Source organism: Lepisma saccharinum, chromosome 8 (assembly GCF_977018435.1).
Source record: "Lepisma saccharinum chromosome 8, izLepSacc3.1, whole genome shotgun sequence".
Taxonomy (NCBI): domain Eukaryota; kingdom Metazoa; phylum Arthropoda; class Insecta; order Zygentoma; family Lepismatidae; genus Lepisma; species Lepisma saccharinum.
Window position 1 is genome coordinate 92,975,376 of NC_139236.1, and position 22,645 is coordinate 92,998,020.

At 40.8% G+C, this 22,645-nt stretch overlaps 2 protein-coding genes across 2 annotated transcripts in view; one reads left to right on the plus strand and one right to left on the minus strand.

The window, feature by feature from the left end:
* LOC145991657 (apolipoprotein D-like) overlaps positions 1-22,645 on the minus strand; it is a 109,965-nt gene that overhangs the window by 11,154 nt on the left and 76,166 nt on the right. The window contains exons 2-3 of the mRNA XM_083127722.1: positions 19,118-19,243; positions 300-430 (exon numbers count right to left, since the gene is read on the minus strand). Of these exons, the coding sequence (XP_082983848.1) occupies positions 300-430; positions 19,118-19,237 (251 nt within the window). The 5' untranslated portion in view covers positions 19,238-19,243. The remainder of the gene's footprint in view (positions 1-299; positions 431-19,117; positions 19,244-22,645) is intronic.
* LOC145991656 (uncharacterized) lies at positions 13,222-14,824 on the plus strand. Its single transcript, XM_083127721.1, has one exon. The coding sequence runs from the start codon at positions 13,246-13,248 to the stop codon at positions 14,488-14,490; it is 1,245 nt and encodes a 414-aa protein (XP_082983847.1). The 5' UTR covers positions 13,222-13,245; the 3' UTR covers positions 14,491-14,824.

Below are 22,645 nucleotides of genomic sequence, written 5' to 3' on the forward strand. Positions count from 1 at the left end.
GCTCCTCCTTTGGTATCACAGTTTTCAATAGGAATCCAATCCATTCTCGCCACAACCATCCCCCACCCGCTTGCGTTTCAACCCTGTGCGGAGAGAGAACTCTTCCGCTCTTGGCCTGAAAACGGGCGAGACGGGGGAACAATCAAAAAATTGAACACGGGGGGTTTGTTTTGACGGGCTTCGACCGGCGACGAACTGAGATAGTTCGCGATTCCACCGCGAGAGGCGCTCGGTCGCGCGAACTCGGAATTTTCCTCGCCCCGTCCTGACATCTCACGGCAGGTGTGGGAACTACTTGCCTGTCGTGCAGCGATGTGCTCAGCATTCCGATCCTTCCATCAGGGTTGCTGGTGAATTCGACTTTGCTGCATTTGCTGTTCACGTCAGGGTCTGAGTAAAATCTCTCGACTTCATACCATGTACCAAGGAACTGCAAGGAAAATAAGACTGGTGAATAAATATAACAACAATTATTTTTGCTGTACATTGTATTTCATGACTGACTATCATAAATTATTACAATTATCAATAGAAGCTGTTGGAGTAAACAGCAAGATAAGTCCGTTATCCTAATTTTTCTATGTAATTACATATTTGCATTCCAAATAATTTAGACGTATAAAGAACTAAAATCACAACAAAATACACCAAGCACTTTATTAAAAACTACTTGAAAATGACGCTCAATTCTGAAAGCAGTTTCAAACACTTTTTTTATATTCCTAAACTAAATAATTCTTCTAAAATAAAAACTATACTCCTAACTCCATGGCAAGCCTGCCAGAGCGGATTTTTCATTGAGTGACGCGTGGTCAGCACATCGAATCCCATCGCTTCTGTTTTCTGGCTTTCGAGCCCGCTACTTTTTAAGTAGCTTCCCTCAATTGACCTTACGACGCTGGGTCAACGCCGAAATTTCGGGTGGTAGAACCGAGAATCGAACCCGGGACCGTTCGCACCAAAGACAATAGCGCTAACCATCTGGCTATGCCAATGAAGTCGCTCCCTGCGAGAGGTCATTAATCCACCACTGGTAACACAATCTAAGAAGCGTGACCAGTAATGAAAAGGCAATTAGGAAAAGGAAGAAGGGAGTGTGGAGAAATGTGACCGACTGCCTGCAGCGCCAAAATTCCGCGGTGTCCGTTTTCCATCTTCCGGGTCTTCTCACGGGGGTCACTGCGGTGGAAAATATCCCAGGCGATCTCCACAGACTCTCGCCCGTGGCTGCATGGCGCCTGGGCCTCTTTGTTCCGCATTAGCCACGCTCCACGCCGCAATCATACCCACAATACAACAGCATGCAATTTATCCGCCATAACAGCTTGCATAATTTGTCAAAAGATGGCGGTTGTGGCGTCAAGATGTATGAGGTGCCTGTGAGCTACTCTTTTTTCGTAATTTACAAAACTATTTCACTGGTAATTCCACAAAATTACAACTCTGAGATGGTTAGCTGGATATTCAAGTCAACTAAATTTATAATTAGTAACAGTATATATACACATCCATTATTAATTATACATATAATAATTAATATCTATAAAGTAGCAAACCAAGTGGTTAAAGATGTCAATCTTTCTCTCGTCTCATCTCAATTAGTGCGGAAGAAAGCAACGCTACAGCAGCAACACCAAAACTGACAAGACACTGTCACCCAGAACGGAACCATCAAAATAGCGGCAAAGATGAAGAAACCCTCCAGTGGTTTTTGCAGAAACTTCGCAGCGACAGAATCCTCCAGATGTTCAAGATTACCAGAAGAAAGATGTCACAACTCCAGAGCCAATTTGAAAAAGCTACACTCCTGATGGAAGTCTGCCTGGAGGTCATCGCAGCAGCAGACTTCTAAAGTCATCCATCCAACAAGAGGGATGGCACTATACAAAACATCACGGCCCTTCTAAGGACCACAAAATAAATTGTTGGCACTTTTCAGGACCACAACAGGCTGGTTCTTCTTAGAACCACCAACAACACTACAAAACAGATGAAGCTCCAAGCGACAGCTACAGGAGTGGCAGAAGACAAATTAACCTAACATGCCACTTAACCTGTCGCGGGGTATAGTTAACTCCGCAAACAGCATTTAGGCACCAGGCTCACACGCCGCAAATACAAATCGCCACATAAGAAGGAGAAGAAGAAGAAGAAGAAGAAGAAGGTTAAAGATGTCAATAAAGTACAAAATGTGTTCATTATGTGTAAGTTTCTGCTTAGTTTTAATTTTCTATTAATATAAATTAATTAATTTCATTATTCTTATATTTGTCTTGTATCGATCTGTTAATGGTCTCTATGATTAGTGAGCCACATCAACCCAATAAGATCCCACATACCTGAGGGTATGAGACGATATATACAGAGACATGGACGTCGGCAGGATTTTTTCCAGGGAGGGGCAAGGAAGGTATTTTTATCCAGGGGGCAAACAAGCCCAATTTTCCCAATAATAGTGTTGTTCCCTCAAAAACTTTGCTTAAATTGGAATTTATCATGTTCGTCCATTAATTAACACACATTATTGTGGCTGAAATGAAATTATATGTGTGGAATATATAATTTTTGGTTGACTTTCGTTTTCCAGGGATGGGGCACGGCCCCCCTTCCGGACTCGTATTTTCTATATTATCCTTAGTAAAGTACATTTGAAGTCCAAACTAATTTGGAGGTTTATGAAAAAAATTAAAGTATATTTTTTTCGAGAGCTCCCGAGCTCAACATTAATGACGCCCCTAATAAATATTGCGATAATAAACCAAACCACTCCTTGCTCATTAATCCCTTTAACTAGTAATTTCATGTTTTAAGTCCATTAAATACTAAGGTAACCAATCTGGACTGAGTAAGTTACAAAGATCTAGTCAATAAGAAGGCGATCTCCCTGTTTTAGACGCTCCTGGGTGTTGAGCTATTTTTATACACTTTTGGTGGCGAGGGAGTGGCGGAAGGTCTATGCTCTTAATCAGATAATGGTCCAAGTTCATTTGCAATTATTTTTCTGCGCACGCGTACTTCTTCGACCTAAATGACTTCCTCATGTTTCAAAGATCAAATTTATGCCTCTTTAACATTTTGCATGTCGTGGAAATTACGCAAAACAAACAACAAACATGTTCATCAGACGAAAAGGAAAGGAAAATCTGAGTCGTTTCTTCAACCTTTCACACGCTTAGACTCAACAAACGAGAGAGTCCTTCCGTTTCCTGTGAAGACTTATGGTCAATGGATTTCCTGCCCATTACTTTCACTGCCGTCGTAGTTGGAGATTTAACCAATAGATGGTGCTGCCGATCACGAGAAAGGTTAAATGTCTACTGAAAAAGTGTGATGCATTTCACGCCACAAAAGCAATGAAATAAAGGCAATCTTTTTAGTTTTCATAAGAATTTGTAGATACTAGTAGTAGATTGGTACGTTAGATGTTCATTACAAAAGAAATAAATAAATGTAAAGATATTTTAGGGGCGAAAAATGATTTCTTAAGATAAAAAAATAAACTGAGTTGGTGAGAATTCTTGCGTGAAAATTCGGAAGAAAAAGAAGACTAATAAATAAAATACAGTGGTTATTAGGACTACACTTAGTCTTCAAAGGCACGACTAGTAATTATGGTGCTTGTCCCAACAATGTTCTCTTCAGAAACGTATATTGTTTGAAGAATCACGTTGAGATTCGAAATTATGGAAATTTTAGGTCTGCTTAGAAATCCTTACAGAGTATCTAAATGATATTTGCAATATTTTAGTGAAGTAAGCAAAACAAATAAACAGGAAACTGATCATTCAATCTACGTGATTTTCTTGAACACTTTAATGACGTACAAACCGTCCGTAAGTATGAAATCGAATTTCTTCAAAACGAAATAGTTTATCGTAAGTTTATTTTATTCAATTGGAAATTTCATGTCTTTGTACTGGCGCAATGTTCCTCCATGGGAAACCAGGGAAATAAATAGAAAAAATGGAAAGAGGTAGAGAGAAGCAGAGAAAATAAATATGAAATGAAATGAAAAAGAAAGGTAGAGAGAAGGGAAGATGGAGAAAAAGGAAAAGAAGAGATAAGGAGAGGGAGAGAGATAAGAAGAATGAAAAAAGTGGATAATTAGAAAGAGCGAAAGAGATAGAAAAGTGGGTTAGTTAAATAGAAGGAATTAAGCAAAGAAAAATGAAAAAAGGAAAAAGAGAGAGCGAAAAGTGATAAATATAAAGACTAGGGAGAAGATCAGAAAGACGAACAAAGGAAACGAAAAGAGCAGACGGAAGGAGAGAACCTTGACCAATGAAGCAGAGTCCATGTGACTATATTTCTCACTCGAAAAATACTGTCTGGCGTCTGCACAGATGCGAAGTTAACAGTGAAGTAAAACGCTGCTTATTAAACCCACATGGAAGTAATTTGATTGGAGGACTTGGTGACGATGTAATGACAGGGAAATTGACGGAAGATTACATCCACACACGAAAGTGAAAATCGAACCGAAGGAATGTGGTCCAAAAATTCACCACCAGGAGAAAGTACCTTTCTCCAAGTACCCGGAGGATTATGGAGCTTGTTGCGAGGAAACTTTCCAGCCACGTTTGATTATAACTCAGAAATACTGCAAACACTCGATTCGACGTAATCGTGCGGTACGAAACACGACTGAAACGATCGAAGGAAAGATATCTTCAATTATTACAACTATTTGTAGTCGAAATTTTACAATCACTTACGAGAGATGATAAAATTCTCATCTAAATTAAAATTACGCAATGCTAGAGAGTGTCGGTCTGATTAGTAACAGATAGATTGGCTCCTGGACTCACGTACAGTGCCGGTATTTCTCCTCTGTGACTTGTCCGCGTGTGTTTGTGATTGAGCCTACATCACTTTCATTCAATAATCGTTCTTGCGACTAGCCAAAGGTGGCAACAAAGGGATCCAAAATTTTGGAAAAACGCAACATACAAGAACGAAACTGCTCAAACTTTACGAATTTTGAAACGAGACCAGGATATGGAATCAAGGAGAAAAGGGGGAGTCCCCCCAACGATCTTGTCGTAAAATTGGGATTGGGAAATGAGGAAGTAGGATCCCAGAAATTCATAATCTCGGTGGTGATGTGATTACCACCAGGCTCTGGCAGCCTTTACTTCCCAGAGTTGCCTTCAGATACATATTCGACAGGTTGGGTGAATCCCAGAGTCGCTACATGCACGGACACTGCTGGGAATCAAACTTGGTTCACCTACATCGCTTTCAAAGAACTTTATTGTCTTGACCACCGCGATGTGTATGTGTGTATATATACGAGGGCAGTTCATGTGCAAGTACCCCTAAACCTCAAAATTTAAAATTACATGCAATAATGTAACTTTATCCTATCTTGTGTGTGAACAATCTAAAATTGTCATATTGCTCGCGTATACTAACTTTTTGATTTGTATTGTGTGCCACCAGTGACACCAAAAAAACAATTAATTTCTCCTTTAACTGTTACATTTCTCCCTCAACTCCACTAGAATATTCAAAGGTCAATTACCTTCTTTCTTTGTCTTAAATAATTTATTTTTCGTCACTTGACAATTCACAAAAATTCAAATAAATTTATTATTTAGATGAAGAGGCAGTCTTTCGTCTGTCCCACGTGACACAAAATTGTTCACTCTTAGCTGCAAATCTGGGAAAGTATTTTCAGGGTAGTTATGTTTAATCAACAGTGTTAAGTTTCATAATTCATTGCACAGAAACTGTAAGAAAACTACTTAACTATCAGTAGAATAGTTACTACAATATAAAAAATTTAGTTCACGTGTCCCACCCGTAACAATACCCCCCCCCACACACATATATATATATATACACACACATACAGGGTGTTTCCGGGCTGATGATACCAACTTTCAGGGATGATGGAGAAGGGCAAATGTATCAATTTGAGATAAGGAACCCTGGTCCAGAAACGACTTATTCGAAAGTTATAAGCGAAAATCGGTGCATGAAGATGTAATACTTTTATTACCTGCACAAGTTTCACAAGCTGCTACATTCACAACAGTTGTTCAAAGTGGCGTCCCCGGCTTCCCTGCAGGCATGTCATCGTCGCACAAAGTTCTGGCGTACCCGTTGGAACAACCCAGGGGTCGTTCGAACAATGTCACAGGAATCGACACTGCAGATGATCTCCTCGCAAGAATTCTCGCTGCCTGGGTACGCCATACACCGATTTTCGCTTATAACTTTCGACTAAGTCGTTTCCAGATCAGGGTTCCTTATCTCTAATTGATACATGTTCCCTTCTCCATCATCCCTGAAAGTTGGTATCATCAGCCCGGAAACACCCTGTATATGTATATATATACACACACACTGCATACTATACATATTTGTGTGTGTGTGTGTGTGTGGGTGCATGTGTAATATTTAGACCTTCTTCCTCTGTCTTGGTACTATTCTTAGGACATTTCACACCTGGACTGGCATGAAGTATCCTGACACCAATCCTGTCACCTTAAGAACCATATCTCACAGGCTAATGACCCGCGAGTGTCGGATGTCGCCCGCCACCAGGGTTCAGCATCCTCCTGCAGGATTCAAGCTCTGGTTCTCCTTCGAGGAAGCATCGAGGATGTGGTTGCAAGGAATAGTCGATTAATACCTGCTGGAAAAATTACCGGGAGACCACAGGCAAGGGCCGGAAATTCCCGAGGGCAGGCGGCTCCGAAACCACAGATCGCAGACCGTGAACTGCGTTATACGCGGACGATACAAGCTTACAAATAGGATCTGACCGGATGATGTCCAATCTTTACAAGGTAAGCTATGCAAAGATACGAGTTTTGCAGAACTTGGTTCATCATGCCTTACTTTGTTCGTATTAGAGACAAAATGGAAAATACAAACGGTAATAACCACTTGAGGCTGGGTAAAGCCCACAACCACTCCATAGGAACCTTGCAGGAAAAAATTTCACTTGAAATCACCCATCCCGGGTTTCCTGCGCCTTTACCGACTGGACTACCGAGGTTTGTGCACACCCGGGTTCGATCCCCGGCCGGTTCAAATCCGGGAACATTTCTAACGTTGGAAGCGGCCCCGGCGCCCACCCAGCGTCGAATGACATGGGTACCTGGGGGAAACGGGGGGGGGATAAAGGCGGTGAGGGGCGTGATGCTGATCACATCACCCTCACTCACGACCGGATCAAGAAAGTGTGGGGCGTTACCCCCACACCACCTTGTGGAGCACTTTATTTTTTTTACACACACACACAGAGAGTGAGAGAGAGAGAGAGGGAGGGAGGGAGAGAGGTAGTACGGGGTTCACTCAGCCTCTAAAACAGTGGAGCCTTTTTCTTATAGCTGGCTATGTTCACATCCTTTACGGAACTTACGGGCCGCTTCGTTCCAACCACGCTTGCAGTGGTAATGAAGATAAAGGTGTCCCTGTACGTGTTCGCACATGCCATGAAAGCATATTGAGTGATGTGGAGGTATAGAGCTCCATATATTCTTGATCTCAGCCATAGTTGCGATGATGTGATCAGCATCACGCCCGGCTGCATTTACTCCCCATGGTTACCCAAGGCCCCTTATGCGAGGTTGGGTGGGCCTCAGACCGGCGTAGAGAGCGAAATGACTGAAAAAATCCTGGTGCAGATCACCTAATCCGGGATTCGAACCTGGATCTTCCGTGTGGTAGCCAGATGGTCTACCACCTGAGCTACTGCGGTAGCAGTGGTAGCGACACAAATAATTACAACATAATTCACCTAGTGTATTCGTTCTTTGTTAATATGGATAACAGCATGAGTCGCTGCTGAAAGAATACTCCAAGTTCGAAACTGCTGTCAGCCACTTCTACAGTGTAGTTGGAGAATTTCATGTCACTGAAAGTTTAATTTTTAAAAATGGTACACATACTCCATAATTCTAACTCTCTAGCCTTCTTAGACCCGAAGGTTTAAGTAACACAAGCCTTCCATCTGTTCCTATCTGGACAAGATCAATCCAATACTTTCCATCCATACAGATTTTCTTTAAGTCCATCCATACCTCCATCTTCGACTTGGCCTTCCTACAGGTCTCTTACCATCAGGTTTCCCAACAAGAATCCTGTGAACTCTTCTTTCCTCTCCCATTCATGCCATATGGCCTGCCCATCTAAGTCTTCTTCATTTAATTATTCTGACTTTAACTCTATAGTTCTGTTGGGCATAAAATTAGAAAACCTATCTTTGAAATCCGTTTCAATTACTAATGAATATTCATTTACAACTAAATCTAGATATGACCTAGTTTCAGCGCGATGCCTTGTCAGTGTTTGCTCATCGAAGGTGTCCCGTTTGTCGTCGTGAGGGAGGACTCAGATGGAACACGTTTTCCACCATCTGCAAGACGCGGGGATGTCTTGAAAATCGAGCAACGGGATTTGTCTTTTGCTACGTCACTCCCGGACCGTAGGAGACACAGATTGCAGTGCAGATCCACGGAATGGATAAGATTTTCCAGAATTTCTAAGCTGGACCTAGTGACCGCTTATAAAGAGCCCTGGATACAACTAATTCCCTCATAAACTGAATTCTCATCCCAAGGAATCTCCTGTGAAGTTAAATACTTTCTCGCTCGAATATAGTCAATGATCTGTGTTCTACCTCAAATGTGGAAGCAACGTCTGCCACAATATGGGTTGTTTCTGTAAGGAGTGAGGCAGTAATCTAAGCGAGGGGGGGAGGGTGGTATCCCCCGGGTAGCAACATTTTCCGAAATCATACATGCAGCAGACATAAAAGACACATAAAGGAAACTTGCAAAAAAGCTAAGCGTTACTAGGTTTTTTATCTTTAGATTGGACTTCTTTTAGCAGATTGGAAACCTTCAGGTTTTTTTTTCTAACAATTGTACGTAAATTATTAGAATATGGTTGCGAGTTATGGAGCTCAGCAGCTAAATGTCAAATACACTTCTCACAAAAAGTTTGGAATATTGTTACCTTAGACAATAGGTGATAGACACGGCCTTGGAATGGTGGATCTTCTCGTCTGTTCACCGACATATGCCATTGTGTCTATCACCTATTGCCTAATATAATAATATTCTAAACTTGTGAGGAGTGTAGACAAAATATAATCAGTTCAGAAATTATGTTTCAGATTATTGTGCATGAAAAAAAGTTATGTAAACATTAAAGTATGAGGAGTGGTTGAAATCACTTAAATTTCAAACAATTTACAAGGGTTGGATAAAAAGTAATGGTAACACTGGTATAATTGCTACTTGACTGTATTGGCAGAGGAGCACGTGTTACATTCCTTCAATGTAATCACCCCCCCATCTCTACGACCTTCTGCCACACGTATGGAAGGCGTCGTACACCGTCAGCGCGTCCATCTCTGTTGATGTCCCGCAGTGACCGCCCTATAGCACGTATGATGGCTTCGCGCGTGTCGTAGTGCTTCCCGCCCAGTGGTTCCTTCATTTTGGCAAAAAGGTCGTAGTCACACGGTCTCATACCGGTGAATACGGCGGATGTTCCAGTACCTCCCACTAGTACCAGTTATGCAGGAGCGCCGTCACAGTGTTCGCAGTGTGACACTTTGCATTGTCAAGCAGGATGATGGGACACCGTGCCAGAACGTGCCGTCGCTTCCTTCTTAATGCAGATGAAGGTGGTGTTGCAAGAAGGTGCAGTAGTAGGCTGCGTTGACCGTCTGCCTAAGAGACGTTGTTCTTCTTGCCTAAACATATTGTTAGGGCGCTTGCACTCTCGTCCTCTGCTTCAGAGCCATGGGCGTCCAGAAGGGGGGGGGCAAGGGGGGACCGTGTCCCCCCCTGGAAAATGAAAGTCAACCAAAAATATGTATTTGACACATATAATTTTATTTTATCCACACTAATATGTGTTAATTATTGCATAAATTCAAATTTAAGCAATGTTTTTTAGGGAACAACACTATTTTGGGGGAAAATTTGCCTTCGTTTGCCCCCTTGGAAAAAAATATTTTCCTTGCCCCTCCCTGGAAAAAATCCTGCGGACGTCTATGTTCAGAGCACTGCTGTTTTTGACTGAATAACATACAATCGCTCCCACTCACTATACTTCCTCGTCTGACATTCCTTTATCAGCCACGAAACGCTTGTGGCGCTGTGACTCGCCCCTTTCACGGGACAGCAGTGTTGCCATTACTTTTTTATCCAACCCTTGTACTTAGGAGTAACAAAATGTGTATTTGTACATAATATGCCATCATCTAAGATCGACAGTGGCCATTTCATAAGAGCTTTAGCTTACAAGGTTCCAAAATATAGCACTAGACAAAATTCCTTTATTACAGTAAATAGTAAGAATAGTAGTGAATTAATAAAAACAGCAATAGATAATTTAGATGATGATATGTTATGAATTACAGAAATTGGACGTGGTGGTGCATCTGGCCATTGATGTGCTCAGCATCAGAGGTATAGAAAATCTTGTTTAAAAAAATCATGACATTTACTGTGTTATTCTACATCGTATAGATTTTATCCCTGTAATTTAATATTTTTTCGTTATACGTATACTGTGCTCAGCACTTAAAATAAATTATTATTATTATTATTATTATTATTATTGTTGTAGGCGAGTCCTCAAGGGTCCACCAAACATTCCCCCAACTAAATTTTCATCTTTTAAGCGCTGGACTAAGGTGTCAGGGACAGAACTAATTCTGAAGCAATGTCTGCCACTCTATAACACATTTCTTTGAAGGGCAAGACGTACAAACACGCCTAACATTGAAACAATTCTTACAGTCTATCATATATTTCTGAAGTAAGGTAATAGACATGTCTAATGCTGACGAAATATCTACAAAACTACAAGACTTAAAAGACACTCAGTGTCTATCTAAGTCAGGGGTTCCAAAAACTTCTTCGTTTCAAGGCGCCCTTCGTGTTTCAAGATTTTTTCGAGGCGTCCAAGTCAGAAGGTAGGCCTATCTAAAACTTGCAACGCTCAGTTAGTGTGGTTAGGTTCCTGGCCTTAAGTTAAAAAAATAAACAATCGTTTCAAATTCATAAACAATTTGTATGTATAAAGTACTAAATAAGCACACATTTGGAACAATCATATCTAAAACCATGTATAGACTAACAAGTAAGTGCCGTATTGGAATATTTCACGGCGTTCCTGTAAGCCAGTCACACTTTGTGATCCACTGGTCTAAGCAATGTCTGCTAGTATAAGACACATTTCTGTGGCAAACAGTGAACCTCACAATGAAAGAAAGTTACGTAAGAAAGGGTCATCAATGTTATTCACCTTACAAGAACAATTCATATTATGTACATTGCAGCAACAATCCACCAATCACGCCAGGTGACAGGCAATTAAAAGAGGAAGAAGAAATTGTTAACAATGGCCACATACCGATGTCCTCATCAGGAAATTAATATCGTTAAAGCCGGTTTTATTTAGCCAGGAAAATATATTTCTGAGGGGCCTAATTGAAATTTCAATTCTCGGTGTAAATTTGGTTGATTGAAAAACAAAAAGTGGAAACCCGGGTTAAATACAGGTCTTGGAGTACACTGTTTTTGCGGAAGTGATTCTTGGAGTTGCAACGACTCACTTGAAGCGAGGAACTGGTTCTACAGACTGGTCCTCTGGTTCATCACACACGTTCTTACTCTCCTACAACTTTTCCTTCTCGCTTGTGAGCCGCTGCAATCCGGAAGAGACGACAGAAGAAATTTGGCGCCTCGCTTTTTCTAATTCATGTCCTTGGTCTTTCTCTTTCTTCTGAAGGAAAGACTTTCGCTGTTAGAGGTGGATCCCGCGTTCTTAAGTAGTTAGTGACGTAAACTTATAGTGTACGGCACATCACTGGGTGTAATGTGTGGTTTATGGTCAAGTGGTGAATGCTAACTAATCAGAAGAACGTTTAAAACAGCAGACAGGCATTTGTTGAATCTTCGTCTACTTGATTGAACTCATTTCCCTGCACCGGGATACACCTGCACTACACCTGGTGTCAAAAAGTGCATTTAACTAGACGGTGCTACTATTTACTAGTGAAATGCGTCCACTTAATACTCAGATAGGTCAATCACGATTGGATCATGTGACGGTCCTGTGAATCCGCACAATATAATTAACGTTTATTGAAATTATTAATTTCATATTATACAAGTCACTTTCAAATAACAGTTAAAAAATGTATAATAACTACGTTGTACAACGTCAATTATGTTTTATGTTATTTATTGCGCTATACGCTATATAAATTAGGTAATTTTTGGAATTCTAACGTTGTTATAGCAACGAGAATCAATAGTTACTATGTAGCAATGGATATAATGGAATTGGAAATAGATAATAGTGAACTGCATATTGGTCAGTTATTTTAATAATACTTACGCCCATAGAAGTTGTACCTTCACCTTCGCGTTATAATTTGGAATATTTATAAACGAAATGTAATCGTGCAAATGATTGACTAGTGAATGTCACAATCAACACTTCAAAGTGGGGTCCCAGTCATTGTGCAATGTACTTTCACACGGAATAGAATGGTTCCATTGGCATTTGCACGCTTACAGACCGATCCGTACATTTCAGAAGGTATTCATTCAATTGTCAACCTCATTTTCATTGACTGAACTGTTGCAGACTAACGGGGATCTGGCGTCTGGACTCCTCTATGAAACCTGTGCGTTTGGGATTGTCCTTCCATCAATTTCATATCATTACAATTCATCTTCATCGCCGCGATGAGACAAAAGTGGAAGAAAAGCGACGCAAAACAACTAAATCAATCAATCGGTACTGCTTTAGTACACTTTACTGATGTGTATGTTAATTTTAGTCAAATGTATTTTTCGCGTCGTAAGTGAATTTTCATGTTTAGTTCAACAAAAATACGTATTAGGGCACACAAGTATAGTGATAACATTGTCGCCGTGTAATGAAGAGGTCCCAGATTCGATATCGGGTGGAGGCACATGAGACAGTGGTTAGGGTCCCACTTTATAAACTGTAGGTCCATGCTCGATAAGCTTATCTGACCATGAAGTGGACTACAAGAAATAAAAAGTATTAATTAACATTTATCTTGTAATGATCCAAATGAGCAGGCTGCTTCGGTGGTTCGCCTTATCTGAGAGTATCAAAGGCCAAGGCCTATGTAAGTCAAGCACCGCAAATTTTGATAAGAACTCTGTTCGGGGGCTATCAATGTTGCAGATTCACAGACCACAGGGAACGACAATTTGCTGAAGGTTCGCGATGAGTTCGCTCGTGAAGAATGGTGGGCTGTCCAAGGATGACGTCACCAAAGTCGTGTCAAAGTGTCTCAAAGATTCGGATTTCGTGGTGAGTGACTTCTCTTGCACCGCAGCTGGTTCCCAGGTGACCGGGTTCATGGCGGAGCACGGTAAGTTAATCGTCACCTTGGAGCACCGTGGCGAATCGAAGGAACTCCAATTCTTCCTGAAGTATCTTCCTCAGCAGGAAAGCCAGAGGAACATCGTGACTGGAGTAGGTGCTTTCGCCGCTGAAGAAGGGTTCTACAACCAAATCATTCCCTCATTGTCCAGTCTGGGAATCCAGCTGGCCTATCCGGAGTGCTACCTCGCTCGCAGCGGCGGGGTCGACGATCTGCTGGTGCTGGAGGACCTTTCCCTGAGCGGCCATCGGCTGTTCGACAGGCACCAGCCTCTGGACTTCGACCACTGCTCCCTGACACTTCGAGAGCTTGCAAAGCTGCACGCCTCTTCGGTGGTCTACGAGAAGAAGATAGGAAAACCCTTGGACACGGTGTACCCGTTCCTCAGAGAGATGCTGTTCTCCGAAGATGCGATCCCCGTTATGAAAAAAACTTGCAACACCAGTATTCAGACGATACTGCAACTCGCCAAGTTTATATCTCGGTATGAAAATTCTTTGGTGGAGTTCGAAGCTAAACTCTCTGGTTTATACGCCATAGCCGAGGACATGGTGAAGCCTTGGAATGTCCTCAATGTGATAAACCATGGAGATATATGGATCAACAATTTGCTGTTCAAGTACAACAATTACAACAAACCCATGTCCGTGAAGCTCGTAGATTTGCAGATAGCCCGCTACGGACCGCCGGCTCTGGACATCATAGTTTTCTTGAACGTGAGTACCAATCGCGAAATTCGCGAGAAGCATGAAAGTGATTTGCTCAAGATCTACTACGAATCCTTCATGGAGATAGTGCACCAGCTGGGAACCGATCTTCCGGCCTTCACGTTCGAAAGGTTTTTGGAGAACTACAACTCCAAGCGTCTGCTGGGAGCGATGTATCAAGTTCTTTATCTCCCGTCCATTCTGATGGACCCAAGTCAGGCTGAGAAAGTGGTTGATCCCTCGGCCAATGCTTTTGAATCTTACATCACTGACACTCAGACTGCTGTAGCTTGCAGGTTGTTCAAGACAAACCAAGCATATAGAGAGAGACTAACTGAAACTATAGATTTGTTGTTCGAAGAGCTGCTCAAGGTTTAACAAGTGTTTCTTTCAATCGTAGTTTCAAGGTAGATACATACAGGTGAAGCCATTTTATTTGTGGGTGCCTTGGAATTTTCGTGTGATCTAAGAAAAAAGACGCAGAACAACAGTTCTAGAGTGATATTTTTTCAATCAAGACTTTCCAAGAAAAAATCAAAGTAAGTTAACGTATTGATGAGATATACTTGTAAAAAAAATTCATATTATTTTCACGTGACGTCATGTAATTGTGGTTGTTGACTGTCCTGGATGTACCAATTTGTAGAAATTTCACATAGACAGTAAAGTAAGTTGTGCCGATTCTAATATTTCTGCTTGTACAATTTCAACCAACTATTTGATCTTGTTAGGTTATCTATGGCATTCATTTGACTCGTATATTAATTAGCTCAGTATTGCACGTGCACGTACCACATATATGTCAAGGATTATTTCGAATACAAATAAACGATAAAGAACTACAGTGCATTAAAATACAAAACAGTTACCTCTGTTACACTAAATAATTAGTATAATTTGTCCATACCAATACATGCAGAAATAATTGTTGAATCGAATCGAATCTGCATATTATCGTAAATTTTATGTATTGTTGAGAACGATTCACAGAAAAACTTCAATTTTGTTTTACTGTCATTCACATATGGCAAATCTCAGCATGAAAAATGATGTCTTTGAACATATCTCTTCTTTACGTTAAAAGTTCCAAGTTTGTACAAAAGAGTTTGTTTCAAGTGCACTTATCCTCAGACATTCTATAATTATATATTTTTCACGATTAATAATAACTGTATAAAGTATTATTAAACTGTGTTACAAGATGAGAGAAAGTGAGGGCACATTTATTGGGGTGATTCGAAATTAGATACGAAGACAGGATTTTTCATGTTTGAAAATCTGCCTCCATGAAATTGATTTTAGATTTATTTTTAGTTTTTTTTCTTTAAAAAATACTTTAGTTTGGCAACAAGAGTCGTAGAATGGCAGACATTAATGGTTTAACATTAGATCTGTTACTGACATTTCACTCGCTGAAGATATATGTTGTGGAGTTTATCGTTATGGTTTAGTCATTGCAGGGACTGGATCTAGATATTACATTGGAATCCGAACCCCGTGCAATGCACTTCTATCAGGAGTCGAACCTGATACTACTTGATTACAAGGCGGAAGCATACGTCATACACTACCAGGAAATCCTGATGCTAAGTTCTAATTAATACATTAGCGCTATAATCTCAGCTGTGACATTTAAGTGTCAGTACATTTTAAAAACCGGCTTTAAATATTAATTGAAATTATTTTGGTGTTCAATATTTTTTCTTTCTTTTAATGCGAACCTTTGACATTAGTAGCGAGTATGCAGGAAGTGAGTTACATAAACGAAACAGCATTATCCATTTAATTTGGAGATAGCATGAGATTCACTTTTTTATCTGCACTCTTAAAAGATAACTCGCCGGGAATTTTTCATCCATGACTTGCTTACACTGATAAGACGTTGCTTTGCAATTGTGTTTCCATAAAACGTGGGTCAAAGGTTGAATGGTTACATCAATCTCAATGTGCGCGTGCAAAGCAGTGATTTGCCGTACACTATAAGTTTACGTCTACATGCGTTGTCTACACGTAATCTACGCGTAGATTACATTGGGTTGTAGTTTACATAGACTACGTAGACAATCTAAAGTGCATTAAAATTAATTTTCAAGGCTTTCATGAAAGGAAAGTGACATTTTCAACTATATTGGTCCCTAACGAACTGAAAAGAATCCCATTTACAACAAAATTTCTCTTCTCATCTATCATCAACTATAGAAGAAGATAAATAGTATGCAAAAAAACAACAGATGGCAGTCGTGAGGCAACATTAGTCTTTTCCCATAAAACATTACAATATTTCCTACGTTAGGTTTTTTCCTAGGTGAGAAATTGTTCGAATTTGGAAGGGAGCGTATGAAAAGTTCTCCTCACACATCAGCAACTGATACGCAGTATAATTTTCTTTTTGTTCCAAGGCGCCCTTTGCTAAGTTATCACCATTCGCCATGTTGTTTACATAGATTACGTGTATAAAATAGTCTACGTGTAGAATGTAGACTATTGTTGTTTACGCGTAAACGCACATCACTGGTGCAAAGAGACGACATTATTGTGCAAAAACACTGCAGTTTTTTTTACAGACAGAAAATAATATGCAATCAAACATGTAATTGTTGGTTTCTTGGTTTAGTCGTTGATGGAAACCTCTGATTCGATGCTTTTTTTTCATGTATTTTTAAGCTCTCAAAGCAAGCGGCCCCTATACTCAATCCGAGGAATCTCTGGAGGTAGCCAATGAAAACAAGTCTCTGCGAGATGGCTCTACCAATGAACGCGTCAGAGGGGAAGTGAGTGCATGGTGGGGAAAACGCGGATGTGACTACCAGCTACCGTTTGCAACAGAACCCACTGCTTTGGTCCGCTCACTCGCTTTCTCCCCATCTCTACATGTATGCTCGGCCTTGTTTGAGGTTCAGTGTCCAGGCTGTAAGTTTCTCAAGCCTGTTATATGGTATTAACAATGAAAGATACCTGGATGATCACCATGATATATGATTTGTGGTGAAGAGAGGATACAAGCTTGAATTCATTGAACCATAACGGTTCTATACGCGAGATTGTAGAGGTAGGCCGTATCCAGGGACTTTTCTGACAGGAACCAGACCAATAAAAATGGAAAAATAGAACATCCAAAATGTTGAGGGAAAACGTTTTTCACACAGATACACTAATATATATATATAAAGGTTTCTGTAATTCACCTTAGAATATTTCATAGTTCGAGGGGAGGCATGACTCCCATGGTCCCCCCTTTGTGTACGGGCCTGTGTAGAGATGTTCGCGCTTGAAATAAAGGAGGATTAATTTGTGGCTTGCCAGAAATGAATGCTGGAAGAAAAGTAAAATAAAGTAAGTCATTACTTTTTTAAAGTATGTAATACATAACTGTGAATAATTCCTAACCGAGTATGCTTCAGTCACTTCCATCATACTGAGATACTTGATACACTATTTAAACAGTGCAGGATACACAGAAGAGGAGGCATTTGCCCGAAGGGTCTGAGGAAAACTCGAGACAATCTCACAGCCTCGTTGATGAACTCCAAAACTCATCAATTAAGACGTGAATAACTCATTAATTACGGTGCGTGAGCTTTTTGGGTAATTAACATTCAGTTACGGTATCCCCACCATCCCAGTTGAAGATTTCTGTAAGTAAACATTAGCAGACAGACATCTGCCCGCCCAGCAATAAATTTCACACACACACACGGGTGGGTCACAAAGGGTCAAGTTTATATTTTCGCCTCACGTCTCTCGTATCAAGTGCCCGCCCGTGGCACTCTTCAATTTCCAAAGAAACTTGGATGAGCTCATATTTCATCTTCGGTTCCCTCTCCTACTTGTGGATGCATCGCTAATTTAACAGATCGTAAATTCTTTCAGGTAACATCGTAATTACATGTTTCCTTAGTAAGAAATGATAATTTGAAAGTTGGATCTCATTCTTACTAATATGTTTCGTGAAATTTCTGACAGACTTTTACTTTCTTTTCATTTTTAGTTTCATCTTCTCTTCACGCGCCTTCCCGATGGGGTCGTGGTAACGTTGTCGCCTTGTAGTCAAGGTGTTCTGGGTTCGATATCCGGTGGAGGCACATAATGGTTTGGATCTCACTTTAAACTCTACGACGGTCCCGATTAGTGGACCTAAATCAAAATCCAATTTTTCCTCTTCACACGGACTACTTTCCGCAATACGCAAATTCTTTACTTCACCTTCAACTCGTTGCATCCAGTGCTGGAATGGAAATTCTTAGCTGGTGGGTTTTGATCGATTTGGTGTTTTAAGTTCACTGTATGCACAGTAAGGCTAATCGGGACTGGGCCTACAGTTTAAAGTAGGATCCGAACCACTATGTGCCTTAACTTAGCTGGTGGGATGATAGATCGAGAAGCGGGGTGGGGTTGCTTGTATGGATAAACCTGGACACAGTGCTGCAATAGGAGGGGGATATTTATGCAAATTATTCCAGCTGGGGGAGGGGGATAGTACCCCTCCGCGTTTCCTACATTTCGAGCGCTCGAAACTAGACTCCGATATTTATTCCATCAAACCAAGTGGCCCCACTAATAACCAAGTCCCGTTTTAAATGTAATTCCATGTTGTTTTCTCCGTATGTAGTCAATTAAATATCACAAAGGTCGTCGAATTTTCAAGTTTAGAATTTCACGTTACACATTTTCAGATATATTACATTTGTTTCGTTTAGAGTGCATATTATTACATAACATACGAAATTTGCGTCATTTCTCTAGTTTCAATTCTGCAATGCAGATACTTTTGTCGGACAAATATAGCAACATATTACTTTTCAACTGATAGTGACATATTCTGCCCCTTATTTTTCACTTAATCTTGATTTTAATCATGAAAGTCAACCCCCAGAATTCAAAACGTATTTATTATGGTGTAGTACGAGGAAGACGGGTTGACCTTCAGGTGCCTACTCAGACAGCCCCCCCCCACTACATAACCTAAAAGCACTGAGTGGAATATATAAAGAGCAAAATGTTTTACCTTGTCAGGAGAGAAGTACCTCTGCACAGGAACCACTGGGCAATTCCCGTCGAGAAGAACCTGGCTTCGAACCCCGGACAACGCCGCAGCGAAGATTGCTATCAAAGCGTACCTCAGCATTTCTTACTGTAAGAGAAGAAAAAGCTATACAAACCGAAAAACGAAATATCGAAAATGTTTTTTAAGTACAGTAAAACCTCGCTAATCCGGACTAATGGGGGATAAGTTGACCGGTTTAACGAAAGTCCGGATTAACTGAAATAACCTAAAAGAACAGTAGAAAGTGCATTAAAACTCCATTTATAGCAACAAAACACGTTTATTATGGTGTATTTAAAGGGAATAGGCCTAAATACACTATACAGTACAGTACAAAGTCTGCAGGAAACAGAATTTCATCAGTGGTTGACTGCCTATTCTTTGGGAAGTTCTCTTGTTGACTTCTAGCAACATTTAAAACCTTGCATTCGTTTTTTTTTATTCTTTTGGCCTTTTGCCTGTCTGGTTTAAGCGAAGTCCGGCTTATCGGGGTCCGAATTAACGAGGTTTTACTGTATTAACATCTTAACAATATAACAATGTACAGTCACCGGAATTAAAAATGGGACACCTATGAGTGATGTAAGGTGTGAATGTTTCCGACCTTGTCCCCGCATAAAGCGACTCTGGGGCCCACTCAGCCTCAAATCAATGGCTTCCTGGGGACAACCAGGGGGGTGTGGTGGTGGTTGGGGGAGTAAAGACGGCCGGAGCGTGGTGATGGTCACATCAGCTTCAAAGTGGCGTGGCGAGATTGAGAATGTGTGGGGTCCTACGCCCACATTACTTAAATGCAGGGTTGTTAAGGTTCCCGGAACCCACAAATTCTAATGGGTTCTATTGGGTTCTGCTGCAGGACCGGAACATTTTTTCTCGCACAATTTAAATTCGGTCAAAGTTGGGTACTGTTACATTGAAAAAAGGGTCATGGACAGTATTTTAATTGTTCCTGAAAAAAGGTTCCCGGACCGTATTTAAATTGATGCGGGAAAAAAGGTTCCTGGACCGAATTGAAATTCTTCTGGAAAAAGGTTCCTGGACCGAATTGAAATTCTTCTGGAAAAAGGTTCCTGGACCGAATTGAAATTCTTCTGGAAAAAGGTTCCTGGACCGAATTGAAATTCTTCTGGAAAAAGGTTCCTGGACCGAATTGAAATTCTTCTGGAAAAAGGTTCCTGGACCGAATTTATATTCATTCTGGAAAAAATGTTCCTGGACCGAATTTAAATTCATCCGGAAGAAAGGTTCCTGGACCGAATTGAAATTCTTCTGGAAAAAAGGTTCCTGGATCGTATTTAAATTTATCTGGAAAAAAGGTTCCTGGACCGAATTGAAATACTTTACAGATAAAGAAGTTCTTTACGGTCCAGAACCCATTTACGCTTGCTGATTTTCCCTCCTGGACCGGAATTGAATTTATTTAACATTCGTGGACCTTTAACAAGCCTGCTTAAATGTACCTTCATGGCACGGTGCTATAAGCACGGGGAACTTTATCTTCTTCTACTTCATCTTTTACTAGATCCTGCAATACTTGCTTCCCTGCACTGCGTTGTGTGTGTTGCCTAACTCTACGTGGTGATCGAAGTTGTCATAGAAAAATCCCTTTATGCAGGGAGACGAACATTTCAGGATCTAGGTGTCCCATTCTTATAGTCTGTGACTATACAGTGTTTATGCCCACTGTTAGAAGTTAGTTACATATATTTTTTTTAATATTCTACAGTTAAAATATAACAATGCATGTTAATTTATAAAAAAAGAGACACAAAGGGACATAGCAAGTGGCAGTGTTGCTGTTCGAACGGAAGGACACGGGTTCATAGACCGGGAGACTCCCGAGAGAGACAACTATCTCGTATCTTCTGGTGGATTTCAGTCAATTGACACCAACAATAGACTTGGTTTCCTGAATGACACAGCACGCCAGATTGAAGTACAGGACGTGAGCATTTCCTGCAACATCTCGTCTCTTCCAGTGTTGCCATAACCCGAAAGCAATATTCCCTTCCCCATGCTCAACATTTCCCAGTTTCATAAAATTTCTCGTTTCATCTAAAGAAAAAATATTAGTAGTAATAAAGCATCAATTCACAGAAATATTAGGATTGACTAAATGAATGATATATAATGAATTAGTAGCAAATATACGAACGTTTAAATTTGGTTTATTTCACTTCGCTTTTCTGCCACTTCTGGTTAATCGCGAAGATGAGGATGAGTGATGAAATTGATGAATGGACACTCACAAAGAACACTCATGTCCAGACCTGGATTCGAACCCGGGGCCCCTGGCGTCTTAGCGCGCTGTGCTAACGACTCCGCCACGGGATTGACCCAACAGCAAATATTAGCAATAGTACCTTTAAAACAGAATTGGAAGAAAAACATATTTAAAATATGGCCTAGAAACAACCAACGAAAGGAAATGGCAAGCTTGAAAGAGACTATTTTCTTCAAATTTCTCCGCAATTTTGATATTTATAACTTTCCCTTTTCTCCTAAAGAATTCCCACCCCTGAGTGTAATTTCCCTTCAGGTGGCAACACTGCTTCCTTCCTGGGAAACGCACAGCATTGTTGTTGACTCACCCACGTTCTCAAGCTTTCTGGGTTCAAAGGTAAGTCACGGGAGGTCACTTGGGGGAGGTGGGCGAGGGTGGAGCCGAATCACGTGCTGGAGATGCATTCCCAGATGCGTCGTCCGCCCCCTCCGAGGTTTCCCCCCCTTTCCTGGAAACGCCACCCATCGCAGTCTTCGGGATGGAAGAGGGAAGATTCGACAAGGGAAATGTCCAAGGGAGGAACGGAATAAGCATGAAACGAGCAACAGATCTATAATAATTATTGCGTGAAAAGGAGTCAGCGCGAAGAGAAGTTGGGAATTGTTGTTCCATTGTGAGCGTCTCGTCACCAGTTTAATCGAATCTAACCATCATTCATTCTCGCTGTAGCGAATGGCCGAATGGGGCAGAAAAGTGATGCGAAATAAAGAATATAATGAATAATTGAGACTTGAATAATTCCGAAACAAACAAGAGAGAGAGAGAGAGAGAGAGAGAGAGAGAGAGAGAGAGAGAGAGAGAGAGAGAGAGAGAGAGAGAGAGAGAGAGAGGGAGACAGAAAGAGAAGAAAGGATGGAAAGACGTGAAGAGCAAGAGTGAGGGGAAAAAGAGAGGAGACAAAAATAAATTGAGAGAGAAATAAATTGTGACAGAGAGGGAGAAAAGAGGGAGAGAGAGATAGGGATAATATATTGAAAAGAAAGTTAGAGAGAGAAAGAGAGAGAGAGAGAGAGAGAGAGAGAGAGAGAGAGAGAGAGAGAGAGAGGAAAATAGATTGAAAAGAAAGCGAGAAAAAAGAGACCTATAGAGTAAGACAAAGAAAAATAATTTGAGAGGAAGTGGGAAAGAGTTTCTGTAATTGAGAGACAGAGAGAGAAAAGAGCTTGAGCAAAAGAGAAAGGGAGAGGAAAAGAGAGGGAGAAAGA